Source organism: Chroicocephalus ridibundus, chromosome 2 (assembly GCF_963924245.1).
Source record: "Chroicocephalus ridibundus chromosome 2, bChrRid1.1, whole genome shotgun sequence".
In the NCBI taxonomy this organism is placed as follows: Eukaryota; Metazoa; Chordata; class Aves; order Charadriiformes; family Laridae; genus Chroicocephalus; species Chroicocephalus ridibundus.
Genome location: NC_086285.1, coordinates 121,515,906 through 121,541,938, shown reverse-complemented (window position 1 = coordinate 121,541,938; position 26,033 = coordinate 121,515,906). Strand labels below are relative to the sequence as shown.

Here is a 26,033-nt window from a genome sequence, read left to right as displayed (position 1 = left end):
GTTCCCAAGATAGAAATCTAATGAGACCCTCAACTTGCGGCTCTATTTTCTTCCATGGCGGTATACTTTTCATGCTGCCAAGATCTCAGTGAGCCTGCGTAAAATTGTAGGATCCTTCCCTACAAAACCCAAGTAAAAAAAGAAAGCCATAGACTTGGTGTTGCACATTGCTGACACTTTAATAAGTGTTTTTTGCTTGAACGGTTTAGAGCAGGGTTAATATCACTACTCAAAGTTGCCTTTCTTTCCTGAAACCCATTCATTCTTCATTATTAAACAACACGATTAAAGGTAGACAGCAAGTGGGCTTCTAAATTACAACAGAAGTAAAAGAAACAAAACTAATGTCTGTTAGTCAGGATTAAACTATATGCTATTTTTTAAGAATAAAGCTAGAAAAAGAATTTGCACAGAATTTTTCATGAACCAAGTATTTGTTCACACCTTCAGATACATTTTGCTTCCACAATTGCAGGAACCTAAAAATGTCCACATCTCACTAAGAAAAAAATGCTAAGAAAGTTTGTAAAAATTAGACAGCAATAGAAATTAATATTCAGAAACGCACTAGAAAAGTGCTGAGGGATAACATTGTTATTGCTGTTTGATGTGAGACACTGACATTAAAAAATGCTAGAAATCTTTCAAGAAATTGTATTAAATAATACGCTATTTATCTTTATTTATCTAAAGTTGGTAAAAGATAATACTAGAAGTAGACAACCACTACATAACCAAAAGCTGTACTTTGTCTATTAATTCTTCCCATTTCTATTTCTAAACATGCAAGAAACCGTAGTTAGTTTAGAGACTCATACATCACACAGCATTCCTGTTCAAGAGGGTCACAAAGTACTCCACATGTGCTTCTGAAAACTAGATATTACTTTGAAGCACAATTAGGAAAAAAAAATCTGATTTGCATAAGATGATTATGGAAATATTTACACAAGACTTCATTTTTTTTACATTAAAAAATATCTCTAATGGGCTTTGGCTATATTGCATAGGCTTTCTAAATGTCCAGAGTCATACATATTTCAAATATTTGCTTTTTTATGTAAATAGGTGGTTAGCAAAATGAAAGAGAGCTTGTCAGCGTTTTAGTGAATTTCAGCACAAATCCTCCAGATATAAAAGGATACAGCTTTATATATTAGTACCTATTTTCCTTCTTCATAGAATGGTTCCAGAAACCATACTTAGAGTTGGTACGTAATGTATAGGAGAGACTTATCCCACTGAAGGCAATGCAATTTTAGTGATATTTAGGATAATCAAGGCTACAGGATGAAGTAAAAATATCAGTACTTCAGATATTATGAGGAGAGCATCTAGCACACTCAGATGCTTCAGAAAAAACCTTGAAGCCATGGAAGGGACCCTTTCTCGAGGTAGCCTTGGATTTGGTCATGACTCCTGGGGCTTACTGGTGTTAATGGCTGTGGCATTGACTCAGAGGGCACTGCAGGTTGTCTTTGGCAGTGGATCTAGTCACATTTCCAAAAGCATCTTTTAAAAAGCCTTTTCCTGATATCGGACTCAGAAATTTGTCATCCAGTTCTTCTGAGATGAGTTAATCTGGATATGCAACTGAAAGTTTCATCTCTGTTTTAGAGAGTGGGAGGTTCACAGACAACTCCTAAACTTTTCACTAACCAATCCATCAAAGCTGAAGAAGCAAAATTTGAGGGAAAACTGCTGAATTGGTGCTCTAGCAAAAAAAGCTAGTCCCTCTATATAACTCTATTGTATTTACACTGAAGCGATGTTGCGTACACTATGGTTATTATACATATGATACAGAAGTAAAATGAGATAGATACTATATTTCAGTATTTTGCTCCTTCAGATCATATTCTAAGCCATGTTAAGGTATTATTAGAATAACAGAGTCCAGTAGAGCTGTTTTTGTGGGAAAATAAAAGCCAGATTTAATTAAGTTTATAGAGTTATAAAGACTTTTTCAGTTAACACATTAAAATAAACTTTCAAAATATCAATGCAAAATACATTGACATATGAAATAACAATTCTCCGCACTGCTTATTAGTAAATTTATATTGCTCCCAAGTGTTTTTTTCTTTTCATGAAGGACTTCAGCTACCAGTGTCAGTTATACAATACTTGCTATTGCCTCCCCCCATCACAAAGCTTCTAAAACTCTATTTTCTTGTCAGTACGAGAAAAAAGAACTGGCATAGTATGTTATAGCCCTCTTAATTTAACCTGACATTGGAGACTTAAATGGTAGCCATAGTTTGGCACAAAAATCTGCCTAAGAGCTCCTGGTTGTCACTGAAGTCCTTTCAGATTTAAGTAAAGCTGTAATGGTAATGGAGAAAAGATGAAGCCAACATCTTCCTGGGTGACAGTGTCAATGTGGCAGCACTGTCTGCGGCGAATTGCTGGTCACGTTCCTCACCGTGAGAGTAACAACATGGCAGGCCGTGGCAGAGGGTTTCTTTTACTGAGAACTTCAGAAGGCGATGAAAATGTATTCTGTTTATGTGATTATTATTTATAACTATTGCTGGTCATGGGAGAAATGATTGAAAGTGCCATTTTGTAGCGCTCCTTGAATTACATGCAAAGTAAAGTGATGCATTTGAAAGTGCTTATTTAGTCTTGAGTTGACTAATTATTAATTACATTCTTTTCCTGTCTTGTCAGTGAGGGGCTAGTAACCCAAATCTACTTATTGTGGGAGATCACTCCACAATACAGTATCTTAGCTCTTTTTTATATGACATTAATTGATGCTGATACTGTTTGCACACAAGGATCCCCTCTCACTGCTCCACTCGGTAACCAGATCTCCCTCCAAAAACATTTGTATCTGTTTGTACACTTGCAGTGCTACGTAGAGAAAAAGAAATAAATTTAAAGCTAACTTCAACTTTCCCTTCACTGACGAAGTCCTGCATTTGACCTTGAAACGGGGCACCCTTCAGAGGTCCTCACAAAAGTAGGAATCCCTGAAACTTTAGCGCTATTTCCTAGTTATAAATAATAACAATATTCTTGGTGGGTGGCAGCTGACGAGTGTTGGTGCAAAAGGCAATTTCAGCAGGAAGGGGTGCTGGCGCAGGCCTTACTGACTGGAATACTGCACAGTGCTGTACTTTGTCACTCTTCTCCGCGAGGTGCCGGGGGACGCTGTGCCAATTGCCTGGCCAAGGTGACAGTCAGCGCCGAGCATCTGACCTGTGCTGCTCAGGGCCCCCAGATTTGTCCCCCCGAGGCTTGTCCCTCCCAGGCTGCTCATCCCAGACCCTGACACTACCCTCTCAGTGACCACCACGTTGTGGGTGTTTGATAACTCCGAGGGAATATTTATTAAGCTGCCTGGCATGCCGGAGGCAGGCCTGAACACCCTTTCTGTCACCACCACATTCGACCCATCTACCAAATCGGGAATACTCAGAGAGGTTGGGAGCCGGGAGTTAGGTGCAATTACTCTTTCCGTGACGATAACATTGGACCCATCTGTGAGATCGGGGATATCTAGCATGCCACGCAAATCAGAGGCAGATGCAGGACCGACAACCCTTTCTGTTACAACAACGTTGGATGCACGCAGAGGGTCAACGCAAAGAGAGGGGGAGCCGGAGGTGTAGGTCTCAGTCACCGTCATGTTACCATGGAGCAAAGGATCCGGCATCGGCCTTGAGGGCTGTATAGTTGATCCAGATGTGTAGGTGTTTTCAGTAACAACCGTTGTAGTACCAACTGGGGGAGGCATAGGTGCACATCCGTTGACAACGATGGTGGTTCCAGGTGGCGGGAGGTTTAGATCACTTTCAGGGTTGGGAAAGTTGATGTTAACACATGGCCAGGTTGGGTTGGCATCAGGGAAAGGTTCGATCTCTTTGCCCAGGCAGATCTCTGCCAGGGTCTTGAATTTTGGTCCTAATGTATCCAAATACGTTTCGTCTGTATCTTCTCCAATAAAGCTGCAGCAACCCACAGAGCCAACAGGAGTACCAACTCCTTCATGATCATATATTAATAGGCAGTCATTTGCCGGCCGACCTTCATCTTCATCTGCATACACAAATGCTTTCTGCAGTTTGCAAAAACACACAGAAAAAAAGAGAAAGGAAGAGCAGAGTGACTTTTCATCAGGTTTTTAACCATGAAGACTCAAACCACAGTAAGGTTTCCCTAACTACAGTAAGACCCATCTGACTTGAAAAACAGGACATCAACTGGACAAATTATACCATCAACATTTTTGTAACCTTGAAATAAGTTTTATTCAAACATTATTGATGTTTTATTCTTGTTTTTGCCAACACTTTGCATCTCAAATTTGGTCTGTTGTCAGTGGGTCTGACTGTGGGATGAAGGGAGAGAACAAAAGGGACGGGGGAACAAATGTACTCTTGGAGCAGCAAATTCCAAATGAAGTAGTAGGAAGAGGAGCAAAGCAGGATGGCGCGGGGAGCAGTGGAGAGGCCAGGACAGAGGGTTGGCCACAGTGGGGAAGGCTTGGTGAGCCCAGAGGGGAATCCATTTTGAGCAGGATGGAGATCACTGATTTGAGTTGGAGTTGGGGGTGGTGGGGTGGTCAGTGCAGGGGGATTGGGCAGGAAAGAGGAGAATGTAAAGTGAGTGTGGGGTGAGGTTGGACAAAGCAGGGAAGGACAGAAGGGGAGATCTGGGAGGGAGAGGCAGAGGGTTTGGAGATTGAGGTGGTCAGTAGGAGGAGTAATCTGTGGAGGCCTATGGCTTGCGGACGATTGATACACAGTGCTCCCAGACCAGCCAGAACGATTGTGGTCTGGGAAAAGTCCATGCTCAGGACTTCAGGACTGCTCTATCCTCTCCTCCAATGAATCTTGTTTAGATTTTGAAATACAGCAATCCTTATATATTAATTGATATTTTAGTGCCATACACAGTTATAGTATTTATGCCTCACAGTTCATGCTAATTATGAAAATGTATCCCATTAATCCATTAATCGTGTAAACTCCATAGCTAATTAATATGTTGCCAATTAAAAAACTACATATTTGTGTCACTTGCAGTTCACAAGTCTTTTAGGGAATAGAAATGGCAATAAAAATAAGGAAGAAAGCGAACTGGTGTTCACAGTTCATTAAGGGTCAAAGTTACTTCATTAAACAAGTTGTACAGGAAGTAGGTGTGAACAATTTCACAAAGTTACTGTCTATTTATACATTGGAAAAGGTAGCAAATATATACATTTTGTGGTCACTTACAAAGCTGAAATAATTTCATTGCTTGCTACCCATACCTTCAGTGTGCCCGCCACTTTTACAAAAAGGCTGTTGAGCAATCAATCAAATCCACTGTGGCAGCACCTCAAAAGCAGTACTACTAGTGTCGTAGTTTTTCCTACTAATATGATCAGTTTTGCTCTCACACCAGTCTTATATCATGGAAGTTTCAATTTGAGTGAAGTTATTTTGGATTCCCACCATGTAACTTTGGGAGGAGAATCAAACAGTAGGCTCGTAGATACAACACAAAGAAGATCAGGTAATTACCTCAGAGAAGTAGTTGTCTAGGAAGGCCATATTCACCCCTCCTTCTCGATACTCTTTTATTGTTCCTCCGATTGACCCTTTTACTTCCCCTGTTCCAGAAATTCCTCCAGCTGTTCCATAACCAGTACCAGTGCCGTAGCCAACCCCTGTAGTTTCTTCAACACCAGAAGCTACTACTCCTCCACCTCCATATGTGTTTGTATATATGTCTGAAAACAGAAAAAGTTATTCTTCTGTGTTCTGTGAAAATTTACACAGAATTTTTCCAGTTGTTTTTACAAATAGCACAATGACACTATTGAGTTTCTAAAGGTATTTTAGACTAGTTTAAGTCACAGATCCGTGCACAGGTGCCAAACATTGAAACTGCAATAAAAATGAAGTGCATACTAGCAGACATCTAAGACTTTGATTTTATTCCTGAGGCCAGGCAGCATGTGCATATATGCTTTCGAAAATCAATGATTTACTTGTGTAATTGACTGGAGAGCTTCCTCTGTCTGGTGTACATAAATGCTGTCATGCATTTGCATTCAAAAATTAGATAATGCCTATGGATATTTATGCAAATACATAAATGTATAGTTATGATCACATCAGGGTTAGAATTGTTTTCCCTAAAACTCATTTCTAAAAGAAATAGCTTTCATAGCTGCTTTCAAATTTTCTAGTCGTTAGATTGTTAAGGGAGTGTTAATAATGCAGAATGAAAATGACCTTTACAATAAATTATAAAGTTATACTTACAGGATTTTATTTTCTCCAGATTTTTCATATATGATAACAAGGAATGGGTGGTCTTAAATATCAGCATGTCATATAATAAACCAGTTGCATACAGTAGTCTTGACTATGATTACATTAAGAAACATATGCTATATTATATTGTTTTTTTTAATTTAATCTCATTAGTCTCAGTTTATAGAATTTGAACCAAGGGCTTTCACCATAATGGTACTGAACAGTGGAAATAAAGGAAATCACATATGTTAGTCTTAAACTTTTCAATTGTCATGGCAGCAGAACTTCTTAATTCACGTATGTGCCCCAAAATGTTCTCTTCTGATTTTACCTTAAGGATGAGAACATTTTGGAATAATCAATTGTCATCAGAGAAGCTGTCTTGCAGAGTGACAATTTCTTCCTGTCAGAACCTAGTGAAAATGGATCTGTGCCAGCATCCTTCCTTCCTGTTGTGAAGTGAGGAATGGAGAAAAAGAGAAAGTGGCACTGCACACCTTGACTTACTCTCTGTGGCCATTGTATTCCTGGGAGAACCTTATCTCAGAAGCATAAATTTATTGTGCTATGTACCAGCTTTCTGTCTAGGCTAGTCCACTAGGTCAGCAATTAACTGCCTACTTGATAGGTCCTACTCTCCTTTGTGGGAAGCAGAGCCTGGAAACTGGGAAGAACTGAACCTCTCACCACTGAGTTATGAAGGAAAATTTCCTTATTCTGGCCTCAAGATCGATTTCTGCTAAAACTGGTGTCTTGAAAAGACCCTCCATTCACTATCTGGAATGATAAAGAAAAATTGCCTGAGATTTGAAAGCCTTGGCAGATATTTCAAAATAGATGTAATTTGTAGAAATGAATCTGCTCAAAGGCTCAAACCTCAGATCTTTTATTCATACTGGAAGTCCTAAAGCATCAGTTTGACTATCTGCAGGTGTAAGATTGTAAGGGTTGGGTTATAGTTGTGAAACCAAAGTTCTCCTTGAATCAGAAGACATGAAGATCTGAAAGACAGCTTTATGACAGCACACATAGAAAATTTTAGGATATGCTTACCAGAGGGTTCACCAAAATCACCTCCCGCAGCTGTTGTTGGGGCAAGAATGTGTGATACATCCTGGAAAACAATATTTTGACTCCTTGAATGGTGACTTTGAAATTCCCATATGAAGACCAAGACTTTGTGAATCATGTTAAGGAATTAGCAGTTTTAAACTGTTAACGATAGCTATTAATTACCATCCCCATTAAAAAAAAAAGAGAAGAATCCATTCAAGTTTTTTTCATTGTCAACATAAAAGGTGATCAGTGAAAAAGGTTTGTGTTACCTTACTTTGCACTGAAAAAGCTTGCTAGTAATTGTGTTTCAGCTGAAAGGATAGTAACACCAAACCGTTGGGCCAAGCTAACTGAACACAACTGAAAACACACAAACTCCATCTGCAAATGTTAATTAAGAATCACCCCTTATATCTGCCTGGCAGTTGTTGTCAGTGCCAGGCTTCTTTTAGAAGATGACACAGTTCTACAGTCACTTTTAATGCAGCCTTTTCTGTAAATATGAGCTACTGCGGGTTTCAGAAACACGGGATGTACTGACCCTGTCTTCAGGCTGGGCACCTTCTATTCCCCATGGATGAATTGCCCCTTCTGTGCATTCAGGTACGGGTTCAAATCCAGTTCCAACTCCACCTGCAGCGCCAGGTCCGCAGCCACAACAGTCACTCATTGACATCAAAATTGGAATCACTTAACAGGAAAGAAACAGGAAACAGGATTTAGGACATCTCTTCCTCCCAGGAATAGCTGCTTTTCCCAGAGGGCAGGTGCTCAAGAACTTTTGAAAATATGCCTTTTAAAATGTTTCAAACCAAGCAGCCGGAAAGTCTGGCTGTTGGAATCATTAGCTGCTTTTGGAAACGTATGTATTTGGAGATTCTGAATAATTTGTACTTTTAGTTATAACAGAGCAAAGTGGGTGTGGAGTAGGGCTGTTACTCCAAATTTATGCCCATACACCTGGGAACAGACTTTGATCTATCTCAGCTGAATGAATATAAGTTGCACGTATGAAAATTAAACAAACAGAACCAGTCTTGCTATGTATAGCGTTCAGTGATATTCATTCTTGATATATAAGCATACATTTGTCTCTTCAGATATTTTAATTGAAAAGAAATACACATTAGTAATAATAGACATATGAGAATCAGTGGAGAGATATCCATCTGGCTACAGTGATCTTTGGCTAAGTCTCCAGTTGCATTTTTCACATTGCATATACATAATGCTTGATTTGAAAAAAAAATAGAGGCAAACACCACCAAACAAATGATTACATCGAGTGAGTTGGGTTTCCCAGTGTGCTGTATTGCACTTAGCTGTTTCAAGAACTGTGTTGGAAATTGCTGAATGCTTTAAATGTCAACATTGAAAACACTGCTCATAGAAAGGCACTGCGATATTAATTCTGGCTGTCTTTAGGTCCTTAACGCAGATGGCTAAGCTAGCAACCTCATTATCTAGGGAGTGGAGGGAGACAGTTGCCTACACCAGACTAAGCAGAGCATCTGAAAGTCTCAGCTTAACATCGAACTGAGGAGAAGAGGGGAAAGGGCTGCACAGTGTACAAAGTGCTACCTCACACAGCATGACTAAGGGCAGATTTACTCCGGACCGCCAACTAGGAGAGGAGATTTCCAAAGGCAGAAAAGCAGTCTGTCCTGTAACCATTAACCACCTGGGAACTAGAAACAAAACAGCTGTTTGCAGCTTCAAAATTTTGTGTTTGTTCATTCCTAGTAATCAAAGGTCCAAACCTAAACCAAATTCCCCCTCCACAAAAAATCAGGGGAAAATTCTATTTCCTCTGGTTTTGTAGTCAGTATTTCTGCATTGTGAAATTTTAGATGTTGATTGCTTCATGCCCAGGCCATGAAAGAAAGATGATCACATCTGATTGTGGTGGTCTGAGAAGTAATTTCTTGCATAAAGTCTAACTTGAGTCATTCTTAATCCTGAAACTCGTATTTCTTCAAAAATACTAGGACATATGAATGAGTGATCTGTTTTGATCCTGTTATCTCAAAAGCTACTTGTTTTTAATAGATGTAATGATTGGCAGCCATAGCCAAAGCGTTCAAAATTTAAGATGATTAAATTTGTTGTTCTACAACTGAAATCTGGCTTTGAGTTCAAAGTAGGCTTATTCTTTACATCTTTTCATACCCAACTTGGAGCTGATATTTGTCCATTTCTTTTAGTAACGTAACAGAAGTACGAATTGCAAGGTGTAAGTTGTAAGTGACAGGGACATCTCTTGCCCAAAATCTTCTGAATCTTCTGCTAAATATTTTTGCCCTGTCTGATGGTCTAGGAACTGGATAACACCTTAGGAAAAAAAACCCTAAGTCTTAGGAAGGAAATAGTTATTTCTAAATGAAATGTTTATTATAAATGTAGACATATTTATATTCTATATAAATATGTAGAATATTAAATATATTGAAATTATTATAATTTAAAAGCCAATTTTTTCTCTGTCAAATGTCCCATGGGAGACAACAGTTTAACAACCAACAAGGAAAACCACCTTATTTTAGAAGAATTAAAAAAGTACATTTAGAAAACTAATAGAATTGTTTTCTTAATTTTATACTTACAAACAAATATTAATCCACCAAGAAACATCAGGCCAATGGCAGCACCACTCAGTGTGGTAGCAGGTTGGATATCTCTGCCGTAATTTCCATTTCCATAATAATCATCAGTGACTGCAGTATATACTCCACCACCTTCACTGTATCCGCTCGTGTAAACTTGCCCGTCTGTGTAGTCCTCAGTTCCTTCTCCAGGCCCAGGCTCACCCTTATCACCGTCATCTGGTCCTGGTCCTCCACCGTCCTTGCCTCCAGTATCGCCACCGTCGCCACCAATGCCACCACCACCGCCACCACCACCGATGATAATTACTTTTGTGGCCCCACTGGTGCAGTAATTACGACTATCACACTGACAAGCTTGCACAGGAATTATATGTGGTCTAGAGCAGCGTCGGCCTTGGTTATCGCTTACACTGATATAGATCCTATAAAGGTAAAAGTCCATGTTCTGACTCACTAGTTCTGCAGAGGAAGCTTTGGGAAAAATAAAAAGGGAAAAATATTTATATTGAAGTATTGACCATAAATACTGTGCAAATCTATAGTTTGTGTGAGTAATGTTAATAGAACAGAATGAAAACTAAGTTTTCCCATTCTAAGATCTTCAGTTACTTATGTGTCTGCAGTACTTATTCAAAACTGAAATTTATGATATTCATCTATGCTGCTTCTTTCTTTTGGAAAACCTGAGACAGAACAGTCTAGTCATCACTTTTTAACCTGAGAAATATAAAAAGAGCAAATGCACTTTTTAATATCTACTGCTGCTTTTCCTGATTTTTATTTGCGTAATGGTGAACATAAAAATTGCAAGTTTTGTCAGTATTTTTATTCCCTCACAAGGAATTTACATGTATTTTTCAAAAGTTTTTCAGTAGTTTTAAAATGTTTAAAGTTACACATTTGCATCTGTTTAGGAAAAATAGGGGAGAAAAGAATAGCTGTAATTGTGATATTTACAATTTAATATAGTCTTCTATGTGTACAATAAGTTATGGAAATTCTGTCATTTAGTAATGTATGAGATTTGATTAATTCATTAGTTTGTTATGTCCTAGTGAAGGAAACTGGAAAAGCTCCACTGGGCACTGACTGAAATGTTTTTCTTAGAAATAGAAGTACAATTTGTACAATAAATTGCAAAAGCTGTAATCTTTATTTGCCATTTTCATATGAGTCTCATAAAAGACTGCCAAATAATATTTATACTCTAATAAATAAATTTGAGATTTTTGTCATATGCTTAGAATTTTTTAGATAATATAGAAATAAAAAAGCATCAAATTACTCCATTTGGTTTACGTCATTAGGTTTAGATCAATAGAAGTGATTATCATAGCTACACGCAAGTAAAGTACAGTTGTGTTGCTCTATTTTTTTGATAAAACACATGTAACAATTCTGATTCTAGTTCTCCTATGTTTAAATATATGTATATATTTTTATATATATATTTATATATACATACACACACGTAAGTCCAGATCAGCTTCTTGGATTCACATGAGCATAAAATCAAATTTAAGTGAGATTAGAATAGATTCTAATAACTGTTTTGTTTGTTATTAAAAGGTTATCCTAATCTGTTATCTTAGCTGAAAACTTATTACTATGGTTTATTCTGTTACAATATGTAGATGAATTTACCATTTATTGATCTGATAATCCATGTAGTTTGAGGTTCACCATGTATGCTGAACGTAAAGGGGAAACCATACGAATCACCATCCAGACCCTTGGCTGTGATAATCACTGATGGAGAATGCATACATACTTTCCTTAATTCAGTATTAATAGTTGGGCAATTGTAGTTGGTGTCTTGTATTGAAAGCACAATGGTGCCAGTAGCAGTATATCGAGGAACCCCTGTAAAAAGAAGGTATTTGTGGTCAGGAGGGAATATTGGTACTATAAATAATGCAGTTCAGGTGGGAAAACTAGAAACAGGAAAAAAACATTGAGAGAAATCTGGAAAAAGCAGAGTTTTGTTTCAGAAAACTTAATCTCTCTTCTTACCTCTGGTGATAGCCAGAACCTCTGCTTTGTACTGCCCATTGATTACATAGATTGATTCCCGGTTAATAACTTTGTTCAGTGTGATTTGACCAGTGTTTTGATTGATTCTGAACCAGGCAGCTGGATCACGTCCTATACTATATCTGTATTTGGTGAAGTAAAAATACTCAGCATTATGTTATGAATATATGTATTAAATATTAATTTTGCAAATAATATTTGTCAATTCGGAATGTTTTTCTTTAGGCTGTGCTAGGTCCTATTGCGTTTCACCCTGTTCAAGGAAAATTCCTTTAGACTTCAAAAGACGTAGACCAGAAAAATAATTAGGAATAAAGTAAATCTGTAGACGTTCATTATATTTTGAAAGTGGTATCATAGTCTAAAAGTAAAGTCTTTCTGGACCCTCCAAACCTTTACTAGAACTCTTGTTGGTATCAGTAGTTAAATCCACAGCTCTTCCTCTAACATCCTACAGTTGTATTTGCTAACATATTTCTCTGTTTTACGAAAACTTTTCAAACATTTGTAAAATTGATGTATTTATTTTACATACATTAAAAAGCAAATTACTGTCCCATGAATCATCATTAATTTCAGCAGAAATAAATATAATTTTTTTTAATTATATTTTTTACTTCTGAATGAGCTGGTAGTGGCCTCTTCTGATTGTATAATAATGCCCATTATTGGGGGTTTCTCCTTTTTTTTTTAGAGGTGCTAACAAATATGCTATTTGTAGCAAACATTTCAAGAAAAAATATTCTTAGGTTGGGTTAGAAAAAAAAGTCTGTTCTTATTTATTTAAGTTACAGCCTATTAAAAAAATGATATTTTCTTTGTCTTTGCACAAAGCTAAAGAAAGAAGGTCATATATGCATATATATGCGATTGTATCATAAAAATGGGCTGAAGAATATACTATTCTCTTGCTATTATTCTATTGCTAATCTCTTAATATTTTCAAAGTTGTTTTTTAAAGCACCCTTTAAAATACCTATTCCTTATCCCATTGAAATCTCAATTCAAAGAATTATTCAATCCAGGGAGTTAAGCAGAGGAGAGCTTACACAACATTTGATGCAATAGCTCCAGTGTCCTCATCGATGGCTGTGTATGTTCCCACAACATAATTCACTCTTGTGTTTTGTGATACAGAAAACACAACTGAAGATGGTTGAAATCTGGGTGGTTCAATCACATTTTTTACTTCTATTGTGAGGGGTGTTCCAGAAATTCGGTACTCATGTGCAACGGAGTGGTGGAAGGCAGCTACGTTCCTGACACCAATAATCAGTGAGTGAGTTTGGAGATATTCGTAATTCAATTCCTAAAAGACAAAGCACAGAGAACCAGATAATAAATAAAAGTTCATTTAATTTTATTTACATATTTTCTATTTTAAATCGCTGAGTGACAGTGTTTTTACTGCTTGCTTAATTTTGTTAACAATTAATTAAAACTATTTTAAGATGGTTATTTCAACAGTTGAATCATGATATTTATCCATACCTTAATCACTCTAAGGATTCCTTGATTTGTAGCTCGATCTGTAACAATTTCAAACCAGTTATCTTCATTACCGGATATAAAGAAAAACTCTGCTAACCAATTGTCTGTAAACTCTTCATCCGCATCCAGAGCTTGTATTCGTAGCAGTTCTGAACTGAGTGAATTTTCTGAAATACTTGCTGAAAACTGGAATGACAGATAAATACCTATTAGCAAACACTAAAATATATAACATGAGGAAAACACAGCTGACTGTAGGGATTCTTTTGAAGGATGTTCTGCCCAATCCATGCCAATTTAATAAAAATCATGTGTTCTGGGAAAATTGTGATTATCATAGAATCATAGCATGGCCAGAGCTGGAACAGACCTTAAAGATCATCTAGTTCCAATCGCCCTGCCATGGCCAGGGACACCTCCCGCTAGAACAGGTTACTCAAAACCCCATCCAACCTGGCTTTGAACACTTCCAGGGATGGGGCATCCACAACTTCCCTGGGCAACCTGTTCCAGAGTCTCACCGCCCTCAGATTCCAGTTCCAGATCTGAAGACCTGTGTCACCTCAAGTGTTTGCAGAGGCAGTTTAGAGGAAATGGATTTGTGCTTTCTGTAAGAAAAGATCGTACAACAACTGGGTTGTACGCAATCTGGCCATATAGGTAAGCTTAGGAAGTGTGGGTTAGTGAGGTAGATTGAGAACTGGCTGAATGGCAGAGCTCAGAGGGTTGTGATCAGCGGTGCAGAGTCCAGTTGGAGGCCTGTGACTAGCGATGCTCCCCAGGGGTCAGTACTGGGTCCAGTCTTGTTCAGTATATTCATCAATGACCTGGATGAGGGGACAGAATGTACCCTCAGCAAGTTTGCTGATGATACAAAACTGGGAGGAGTGACTGACACACCAGAAGGCTGTGCTGCCGTTCAGTGAGACCTAGACAGGCTTGAAAGTTGGGTGGTGAGGAACCTAAAGAAATTCAACAAAGGCGAGTGTAGGGTCCTGCACCTAGGAAGGAATAACCCCATGCACCAGTATAGGTTAGGGGCTGACCTGCTGGAAAGCAGCTCTGTAGAGAGAGACCTGGGAATCCTGGTAGCCAAGTTGACCATGAGGCAGCAGAGTGCCCTTATGGCCAAGAAGGCCAATGGTCTCCTGGGGTACATTAAAAAGAGTGTGGTCAGCAGGCCAAGGGAGGTCATCCTTCCCCTCTACTCTGCCCTGGTGAGGCTGCACCTGAAGTACTGTGTCCAGTTCTGGGCTCCCCAGTTCAAGAGAGACAGGGAACTACTGGATAGAGTCCAGCAGGGGGCTACAAAGGTGATCAAGGGACTGGAGCACCTCTCTTATGTGGAAAGGCTGAGAGACCTGGCTTTATTTAGCCTGGAGAAGAGAAGGCTGAGAGGAGATCTCATCAATGCTTATAAATATCTAAAAGGCGGGTGTCAAGAGGATGGGGTCAGGCTTTTCTTAGTGGTGACTGGGGACATGACAAGGGGCAACAGACACAAGCTGGAACACAGGCAGTTCCATCTCAACATGAGGAAAAACAACTTTACTTTGAGGGTGTCAGAGCACTGGAAAAGGCTTCCTGGAGAGGTTGTGGAGTCTCCTTCTCTGGAGAGATTCAAAACCCGCCTGGATGCATTCCTGTCCGGTCTGCTGTAGGTGAACCTGCTTTCGCAGGGGGCTGTGACTAGATGATCTCCAAAGGCCCCTTCCAACCCCTACAATTCTGTGATTTCGTATTGCACGGGTCTGGACACCTGAATGACTGGATTTATCTGAATACAGAGAATTCAGTGCTGGATTGGATTCTCTGAATACGAAAATAATCCAGGTGCCTTTTATCAGAAGCGTTACGCAAGCAGCAGATTGGATTTTGAGCACACTTCAAGGAAACAACCCCGTTAATCCAGTGGAGCATTCAAACCTGAAAACACTCTACAGGCTAGTAAGGGATTTTGAACAGGGTTCTAAAACAGTGATGTTGCTTTTGGTATTAAAAACTTACAGAGCTTTGAGCAAGAGTTGGGAAGTTGTCATTGACATCAATAACTTTAACGTTACAGCTACAAAGGGATGATATTCCATCTGCAGCTCCATCCCGGTCTGAGGCCTTCACAACAAGAGTGTAGCTACTATGTTGCTGTCACAGAAAGAGAAATAAGTGTGTTAGAAGGGCCACTTGTACATGTTAAACATTATAAATACTCACATCTCGCTACTATTTCCTAATGCAGGGATTTGCCTTAGACATTTGATTGTAACACAGAAAAAATGCATTTCTCCCTTAGTTTTTGTAAAAACCACTACTTCTCTCTTTTTTTTTTCACCCACTCTCATAACACATATACACCACAACATTGCATTATTTAACTTTGTAAAGGAAAATGTTACCTCTCTGTCAAGATAATTTGCAAGATGGAGTTCTCCAGTATATTTATTCATAATAAACATGGGTGGACCTGAAGGTTCTTGACTCTCTATCTTGAAGGCAATTTTAGAATTCAAATGATTAGGTTCATCTGCATCTGTTGCAATTATTTTCATCACCAGTGTGTCTAAAAATAAAAAATAATAATGAAAAAAAAAAAGAATCAGAAAATCTGTTTTGTTTCTGCAAACAACTCATCAAGACAATGCTAAATTTTGGTGTATAAAAATGATAGAATGCTATCTATGCATTGACATTTATAAAAAATTTTGATTTCGTAGTACTGATTCTGACTGAAGGTTAATGATTTGAAAATACATTTAAAATTAAAGCAAGATGGAGTAATGCAGATTTTCACTGAACTTCTTTAAGTCACCATAGGGGTTATGTAAAAGCAGTAAGTACTGGGCTTGTAGATATTCATGTAAGAAATCTCCACAGCTTTAAATGAGAATTTCTAGAAAGTAGAAAATGAGTGTTAGGCACCATTGCATCGGTGCTATTTGCATGTCTAACGTTGATTGCTGTACTTTTGGTAAAAAAAACCCCACATTTTTGTGCTTTAAGTAAGGGTCTATTTAGTAATATTCTACCGCAACTGCAATACTCAGGCTACAAATGCAAATATTTGAAATAGAAAAAATGGGAAAAACTATATTTTATATACCCTTAAAGGAAATAAGTGTACGTGTAATGTTAATTTTTTTAATAAGAAGGAATTAACTGATTTATTTTAAATTTTCAGATCTGAAAAAATTTGCATGATGGTATGGTTAGAAACTGGAACACTCAGTGTTCATGAGTGGGAGGAAAGGGGGAAGGAAGAATCGCTGCTTAATTTTAGGCAATGAGTTTGGGCCCCGGCTGGAATAGCAATTGGAGAAGCATCTGCTGCTCCTTCCTCTGCAGTAACCCTGGCCAATATGTGTCACTGCCAAAGAAAAAGTAGAATGAGCATCCCAGGTTTATTATTAACTGTATTCTGTGAGCTTCATTTGCTATACTGTTATAGGCATAACATAGTTACTTACTGTCCATACTGCTTTCTTCAATAGATCCTGTAAATACAGTTTGTGCAAATATAGGAGGGTTATCATTTATATCCAGAACTCTGACTCGAAGTTCAAGAGGTGGTTCCAAATCTACACCCGTCACTGAGTGTTTAGCAAAGCAACGTATCTGGATAAAGAGATTTACATGTTTTAAAACCAAAAGTGAAGTAAGCAAAGTAACAATCTGAAACAAATGAATTTGTCTCCTTCTGCTCTCCCTGCCCCACCCGGGATCCATCATTACAAAGGTCAGGAAAATAGGGGAGTACTTACAACAAATACTGGGGTTACTTCCCTATCCACTATTGATGTTATATTAATTTCTCCTGTTCTCGGGTTAACAACAAATATTCCAAAGGGGGCACGATCAATTCCAACTCCAGAGATGCTGTATGTGATCGGATGGTTTTCTTCACAATCTGATCGGATCTATAATAATAGATAACAATAATTTATGCCAGTTTACTGAGGACACCTGCATGTCTTTTCCTGTAAAAACATTCTATGTAATTTCAGTTTCTCAACCACATATCACAAGGTTCAACTGACAGAACCAATGGAAGGCTCTTCTACAAACCAGTCAGCCTAGAGATCCATCTCTCCTTAAGTGCTGGCCAGGTTTTCTATTTCTCTTAAATCTTCTGGCAGGGAAGCAGAGAGAGAAACTTCCAAGACTATCACACTGTGGCTGGAGATCAGTAAGGGTAACAGTCATGGTGAGAGGATAGGAAGACATCTTCTTTGCTCTGTTGCCCACAGAAGTCATGCACTATCCTTGAACTTCTGCTCAGGGATTTCTCAGGGTGAGAGAGAAAAGAAAAATATGGCAATCTAGTACACAGATGCTGCACACAAAGAGGCTACGGTTGGAGTTGTCCAGGAAGTAGACTGATGGCAAAGTTCTAGGAAGCCTTTGGTCACTTCTCAGCTGCCACGTGGGTTCACCTTATGAGACTGTCTCAGCAGAGCTGAAAATATTGCATTATCTTTCTTTTATTCTACATTCCTTGCTTTGACTACTCTAAACAAATACACTTTTAAATCTGGCTGTTTTTATCAGCCTGTCTTTAGAAAAACTTGTCAGTGAAGACCTTTTTTTTTTTCTTTCTACTTACTTTGGCAATTGGATTCCTCTTAGAATTATCTTCTCCTTCTCTACAGGCTGCAGCAAATTTGATCCATTCACGTTTTTGTCTCCTGAAGGTTTTCCATCTTGCCATTCCATTTTCATCCCATTCTTTTACCTTTGACATAGAGTTCCAGTATCATTTGACCATTAACCTCCAACCATTTTAAATTAACACATTTAGAATTTCCAACAATAAGGAGAAAAGGGATTTTTATAGATCATATTTTTTTTATATGTCTGTGCGTCCCAAGCTCTAAGCCTGTACATGTTTACTTTTAAATTATTCCTGTGTATGAGACACTCATTTAGGTTCAAGAGAAGTTCTTTTGAGAGGGTGAGCAGGTTATTACCTGCAACTTTTAAATATTTAAATATGTTTTCAATCTTCAAGTTCAGAAATGTCTTAGTTCATTATTTTCCATTTCATTTTTGCATTGGTTGCATTTCATTTGATCAGAAAATCAGCTCCTAAAGAAATGTATATTACCTCTACATGAAATCCTGTGCTGAAATCCAAGAGTACCTGCAAGAACAAGAAGAAGATTGGCATATAAAATGCAGGACAAAATGCAGTAAGCAAAATCCAACTGCCATGCATTGCTATACTGCAGGACTGGAGCAGCACTTTTTTTGAAGACTATTGCAATAGCCTGTCTAGGCAGTAGCTACAGGATTTTCATAAATGACTTTGTGCAATTCATTTTTTTTCTATATCCATCACTTGAATTCCTTGACAGCTAACGCCTTAAAAATTAATTCTGTCTTTCAAGGTAGAACTTTGTGTTTGAACGGATGTGCCTTAACAAAGTTATACCTACATCAAAATAGAGCTTTCACAAAGATTTTTAGGTTGCAGCACCTTAGCTGAAGCGAGAAGTTGTTGCAAGAGTTGTTATTAAAAAGTGTGTCTAGGAAACTAGGAAAGGAGTATTTATTTATTCTAAAGAATTTTTTCTTTATTCTTTATTTTTTCTGATTTAGAAAATCCACAGTAGATCTGGCATACTTAACTATGTAGTTTAAACAAAAAGAACAAAAATGCTTTCTTGAAACTTCCCACTGAGGTTGAAGAGATTCAATGTAAGATGGGAAGCCAACTGCAGTCATGAGGCAGATTTCCCTGGAGTGCAGTGGGCTTTGATTTGAGGTGTAGCTGTGCAACCAAAGTCTTGAGTAAATAAAGGTGGCAGGATCAGATGCAATACGCAATTACTTTAAAATTAAAATTAAAATAAAAGAGAATCCTTAATTTCTTGATTAACACAACTTAAAAGCAGGCACAGTTTAATTAACCTTGTTCCTACGTAAGGTGTAAAAATGAAGCTCACTTGGTGAATGTACCTCTTCAGAGCATCTCTTTTGGATTTAGGCCCTGCCTTTGCTCTCTTCAGATGATTAAGGGTGAAGAATATGGGATTTACAGGAAGGGATGGTTGCTTCGTTCATCATTGGCAGAAATAAAATATCCAGGTGACTCAAAAAGTGTTGCAGAGTTCCTCTTTTCTCACCAAATGTGATTAACAGCTGTAGTTATTAATTTTCCACTTTCCTTATAATTTCCCACTTCAATGGCTTTTTTTTTTGTCTGACGTGTTTTATCTGGTGGGTTTTATGTCAGTTATACTTGCATAAAATCTGTGATAAACTTTCTCTCTATGGTAGCTTTACCTCATGGGACTTTCCTCACTTCAAATTTATTGCATTGTTCTGTCAAGGCTGGAAGAAGGGCACAGACTTCTTTCGGCTTTCTTCAAGTTCAAACAATCTCTTACATGCAACAGATTAATGAACGGCAGCTTCACCCTCCTTCCTCTCTCTTCCCCCTTTTCCCTATTTACCTGTATGCCATAAGAGGTCCACCATCTGTCGTTTACAAAGCAATGTCTGCAATGATCTGATTTTGCCCAGAATATTCCCTGAGACCTCAACACATAATGTCTGCCCTAATCTGCTTCTGAATGAGGGAAGTTAGACTGTGGATTTGCCCATTTGCTGTGCATATGCCTTGACATTTATCAGACTATTCATGGAGTAAACCTTTTCTTTTCTTGCTTCTTTGAGCAAGCTATTGACATAAATGATTAAGAAAGGTACTCTTGCAGGAAATTCTTTACAGTATTTTCTTGTTGTGCTAGAAGCATCAATGCATCTTTAATCTATTTTATGTCTTGGTGACTATTTATATCTTCAGCTGCAGAATGGTGTTCAAATTCACGAGCAGCCATTATTCATCTCAGAGAAGGGACAATATCAGACTCCATTTAAACTGCGGGTTTTTTTCAATCCAGTGGGAGCTGAGGCCTGTCCTTTTGTAATCCCTCTTGGAGCTTGGAGAAACACGGGAGAGTACAAGGGGCAGATTCCACCCTCACCACAGACTCTGAGTGACGAAGTCCACCAGAAATAGCACTGATTCAATGTTTCTTATCAGTTGATCCCACCAGCAGAGCAGAGACTCCTTTGGTGAGTACAGTGAAATCCTCTCCACCCTTAGGCTGAAATCCCTTCTGGCATGCAAGCAATTGCCTTGACCCAGAACAGTATGGGTGTACACCTCCCAGTGCAACGTTAGAGGATCTTGTCTGCTGTCCGCATCCTGTGGCCTGTGCTGTTATTTGACAGTGAAACCAATATCTCATATCCAGCCACATCACTCTCCTGCTCAGCACGCCTAACTGAAAAAATGTGTTGAGTGTCCCTGAAATAGGAATCGTGCCTGTAAAGAATGCTGTTCTTTAAGGACATGAATATTCCTAAACCACTTGATTTCAGCCTATAGGGAGTTCTATTTTCAAGTAGTGAAAAGCATACATTTTACACTGGAGTTTCACCCTTTGTTCTTGAGAAGCAATAATGGGAATGTCAGGAATTTGTTCAGTAATGCTGGGGATAGTAAATTTAGGCCCTGTATTTCCACACTTGTCCCATGCTAACTAAGGAAAAACGCATTCTGCCACATGTTGCTAATGGAAAATCTTGAAAGAAGTCTTGATGGTTCTGAATCCAGAGTCCTTAGTACAGCTTGTGGTATTATTTGAAAAGATCGATCTGATTAACTTGATGTCTGCATTTGGTATGTCTCTCTCAGTTGCTGCTGTGTTATAGGAATGGAGGGCAGGCAGACACCAAAGTTGTCTACTTCACCAGCTAAACCTCAACAATTCTGCAATGACATCTATCCAACTTGATCCAGGGGTGGAGGCTCCTCTGCCTCCCTAGCTAATGTTTGTTTTCCAGTTCTCCACTCTCACCAGCAGTTAGAAGACTCCCCCCACCCCAGCTGGCTATCCCTAATATCTCTCTGATGCAAACCTTTTCTCTAGTGCTATTTCAAGCAGAGAGGTACTGTCTCCTAGTAGCTAACTCCAGCACACTTCCAGGTAACGAACAAATTTCCCTTCTAAACTAGTATCCCAGTGCAGTACTTTCCATAGATTAAGTGATAAACAATAATTAAAGCAATTGGAGCCACTGGAATGTGTGGGATGCATCCTGAGGACCTTGGGTCTCTAAGAGGCTGTGAAAAAATGGAAACTCTGCAGAGAAGCTAGATGCTCATTGCACAAGCTCTTTCTGGTTTGGGATGGGAGAGGTGCAGGCAGGAAACATGTTTATGGTGACTGTCATTTGCACAGTGGAATGTCTGAAAGCTTGTCTTTTATTGTAATGATATAGAGACTGAGCCTTGTGTCCAAAATGACGCCTTAGAGATACACTGGAGTAATTCTGGATTTATTCTGATGTAACTGGCAACAGAATTAGGCCCATAGGATGTGTACGGTTCTTTGCACCTTCAAAGCAATTTACAAACAAGAATTAACTAATCATTAATTGACTGCCAAGCAATATTATACGCAATTATGGAATCCTCCCTCCTCCACCTACTCAAATCTAAATGACGGAACACGCCTTTAACATCTTCCCAGCATTATTCATACTGGATCTGCTTCTCTTTCTTTGAAGTCAACAGCGGTATTGTTATTGGCCTGGATGGGAGGAGTGCTGAGAACTCACACGTATTATATGAGTCATCAGGGTGCCATGGTAGCTCTGGTTGTGTCAGCGTTTTGGGACTTTTACGTCTTTCTTACTCAGCCAAAGCTCTTACTAGTAAAGGGTGGAAATAACGAACCCTTCTCTTTATTCATTCTGCATCTCTTTAAAAAAATATAAATCAGTGCGTATGGAATAAGCAGAGTTGAAACATAAGACAAACCCTCATATTTTAAAAAGAAGCCATTTAATCACTTTTAAATCAAAACATTAATGTGTTTTTGTCTATACTTTTCATTTTCTTAGGTCACTAATGAATGCACTTCTTCCAGTTTAAAGGGGAAGTTTTTCAGGATGATTTTTCTGGCACTTTGTTTTCTAATTCTGGGGAAGTCAGGTGTTTCTATCGCTTCCTGAGTTAGCAACTGATGTCAATATTTTGTGTTGCACCAAGGATGGAAGAATCCATTGCTATTTCAGCAGAAGTGTGACAATGCTCATGTCAGTCAGAAGAATGTATTCCAAAGTTTTATTTATTTAAAAATATGTTTATTCAAAGAACTGACCACTTTGGGAAAGTTTCCACTGAGATTGTTTCTATTCTGCTGAGTCATACAGATATAATGAATTTCCATACAGTAACTGAGCTTAACCATTAGAAAAATGAACAGAAAAGCAATTTCAAAGAGGGTGTTTGTCATTATCATTCAAATTAGGGTTTTTCAAATTAGTCATGCTAAGTCTCCTCAACAAATCTCCTCAATAAAACCTCAATTCTAATATGGCTTAGAGTACTCTAGCTGCAAATGCACATTTGCTTAGGGGCCATTTTTACTTAAAAATGTAAAACTGCAAATTTAAGAACCTAATTTTAGGTGATAATTCCTGGATGCGGAATTGCTTTAGTTTCTATTTCAACAACAAAATCCTTTGGCAGAAGAGCCTGCAGGTTCCTGGCTATATGCTGGCAGATGTTTTGGATGCGTATGCAAGGAGAGGATTTGGCCCCTTAATATTTTTATGTGCAACCAAGTTATGGGTAGGAGGTCTAGCCATAGCCCAACAACTGGAAAAAAAAAAGAAGCGTAGATAACACATGGGAAAATGTAGCCAGACAAAAGTGCATATATGAGATGTGGTGAATTTAAAATTATTAGCTGTCACATGATAGCTGGCAGGAGAAGAGTCATACCTGATCAAACAGGTTATTTCCATAAAACGTGTCTGTGCAAGTATCACAAACAGAACTCCCTTACTCATGAGAATAACGCCTTTGAAGTCACGTGAGCAAGGGTTGCAGAATCAGTCACACCAATGGTGAAATGCATATAGAAAATTATTAGTTTCAGGGTTGGTAAGTTTTCTTTTTTTGAAAGCGTAGTAGTGTACTAAAATATGTACAACTCCACGGCAATTTTATTTGATACAACTTATTAACAATATACTAAGCACACAGATGATTTTCATGAAAGGTTACTCAAGCTGAAAACCAAGGCTGTTTCTCAGAATACGCTAAAATTGGCCACACAATTTATAATTTATTTAATCTGTACAGTTTGTCTGTCAGCTTTCTATAAAGCGCTGAAAGATGCTATTAAACCGTACAGGCCACCATGAACACTGCTGTGCAGAAGAACGCACAGCAAGAACAACAATTGTTTCCTCTGGGTAGGAAAAGTTCAAATATTTGATAGCCATCAAAACATAATGCAAGTTTTCACAATTGCTCCATTTTCCTGACCCAGCGCATTTCCTTCCATCAGTCACAGCTGTAATGATAATATACCGAAAGAATGAAAACGGCTCCAGAGTTGCCGAGAGAAGTAAAGCAATAAAATCTCTTTTGAATGGACAGATATTAGATACAGTACAGTTGACTTTTTTTTTTTGAACTTCGACAGATCAGGAGTACACATCACCAGGTAACTGAGTAAAATGAATAGTCGCTAATGCTACACGAACATCCAGAAGGGTGAGTGTGATGTGCAACGTGCCAATCTCGGAGACCTCTGCGCTGCGTTAAACAAGCAGAAACTCATCCGAACCGTAACTTGCTTTTGCCAAGTTTTGTCGTTGTTTGCTTGGCAGCTGCCCTGCGTTGGTTAGTTCTACTTTACTGACTGCAGACCTGTCACCTCAAATTAATGGATCATCTTTTCAAATTAAGTTTTAGGATTTCATATCCTATAACAACAAGCACTTTTTCCCTGACTGTAACATTTCTAGGGGGATTAGTAACAAGAAGTTCACAAACATTTACACTTACTAATACATTGTGTAAAACGAAAGTCACAGCAGCCCATAACTGTAATAGAAATCCTATTCTTTCCAATATTCAGGGCTTTAAACCTCTACCTAATTTTAGAAAAGCAGCACAGATGAGTAAAAATAATCCGCACAAAAATCAGATTGCAGGAGTAGAAGGGCCTCCATAACTTTTTTAAGTCCTTTCTGGATAATTTCCGTGCCTTGATGAACACATCGTACAACTATGCCACTTGACCATAGCAACAACTTTCCTTTTACAGTGAGAAAAACAAACCCAAAGCGCAACACTTTCATCATGCATTCACTTGCTCGGCACATGGCGGCTCAGACGCTAATGCACTGCAAGACAGGAATTCTTTGTAATGTAAAATAATAGGCCAAGTCTTGATTTTTACTCAGCTAAGGTCTGCAATAAATTTCACGTTTTTCTCTTAAATATAGCCATAGGAATTGACCAGCTCTGAAGAGCACTTGCTCTCCTATTCAGAAAAAGAGATTTGCTCTTCATATTTCCTCAATTCATAAAAAAAATAAAGACATAGAACCAAATAATATCCAATCAAGTTATTAGGATTTTTATAATGATAACTTTTTTATTAATGGCAGTGACTACTTAAATGGTAGCCACAGACAACATTCACCTGAAAAGTCATGCATTAAACATAGGAAGTCACATATTGAACATCAACAGACTGCAGAAAGTCATAATTAAAAGAAACATTTGTCAGCATTTAATGAAAAACTAAATTATTTGTATAGAACCTTCATAAGTGCAGTTTAAAATAAGCACAGATTTATTCTTTAAACTAAATTTCACAAGATCTTTTTTTTTTGGGGGGGGGGGCTACTTGACACTGTAAAATGTAATGGTCTTCTGAGGAAGACTCAACTGGCCTAATCACAGAGTTTACAAATATAATTTCAAAATCTGACTTACCAATAAAAGGAACAGAAAAGCAGCCGTTCGGTGAGGGAGCCAATCCATGGCATCTGACTTCTCGGATACAAGTCCAACTGAGTTATGGTTACAAGCCTGTTCCTTTTCCCCTCCCCCCCCAACTCTGGTGTCTATTTAAAAAGACACTCGGTAGATGTCCTTATACTCAGCCCTTCACGGTGTCTCTGCCTCCCTCTGAGGGAAGCACTGAAGATGCTGTATAACAGAGTGTCTTTCCCCACCCCAAAATCCTGGGCTGGTCTCACCTGAAACGCTTGACAACATCATTATTGCTTGCAGGTAAAAGCTGAGAGACACACCTTAATTCTTATTGCACTGAAACCCTTTGTTGGATACGAAAGGGTACGTTTTAAAAAACAGAAGGCAAGCTTTGCTGAGAAGATACCGAGTGATTTATAAATTACTCACAACATAAGGAATCATTAAAATGGTAACTTATCGTTGCTTTGAATGCAATTAACCAGTTTTCTCCTTGCACTAAGTATAATAGAAGAGCTTAATGAATATTACTGTAAAGAATATGGACTTTGGGAAATGATTAGCTTGAACTAAAATATAAGTCCATTTGTTTACTTCCAGGCGCGAAGAAGTCAGTTCCTTCCACATTGTTCACAGAAGTGCAGCACTCAGAGCAGAATGGCTTGTCATTAAAGAGGTAACATATTAATTTGAGGAAAAAAGTAGTGCTTTATTCATTAGACCACAAGGATATCTGAAGCAGAGGAATGAGTCTCTGCTTTCACCAGCTGCAAAGCC

At 38.4% G+C, this 26,033-nt stretch overlaps 1 protein-coding gene across 1 annotated transcript; it reads right to left on the bottom strand.

Moving 5' to 3' along the window:
• Positions 1 to 3,037: 3,037 nt before the first annotated feature.
• LOC134510756 (desmoglein-4-like) lies at positions 3,038 to 25,304 on the bottom strand. The gene is made up of 16 exons (XM_063323989.1): positions 25,257 to 25,304; positions 18,546 to 18,581; positions 18,045 to 18,173; positions 17,203 to 17,358; positions 16,909 to 17,056; positions 15,841 to 16,004; positions 15,455 to 15,589; positions 13,448 to 13,633; positions 13,006 to 13,265; positions 11,936 to 12,078; positions 11,567 to 11,785; positions 9,920 to 10,393; positions 7,858 to 8,006; positions 7,314 to 7,374; positions 5,520 to 5,728; positions 3,038 to 4,066 (listed from the first exon to the last, which is right to left on the bottom strand). The coding sequence occupies exons 1-16, from the start codon at positions 25,302 to 25,304 to the stop codon at positions 3,095 to 3,097; spliced, it is 3,489 nt and encodes a 1,162-aa protein (XP_063180059.1). The 3' UTR covers positions 3,038 to 3,094.
• Positions 25,305 to 26,033: the final 729 nt, after the last annotated feature.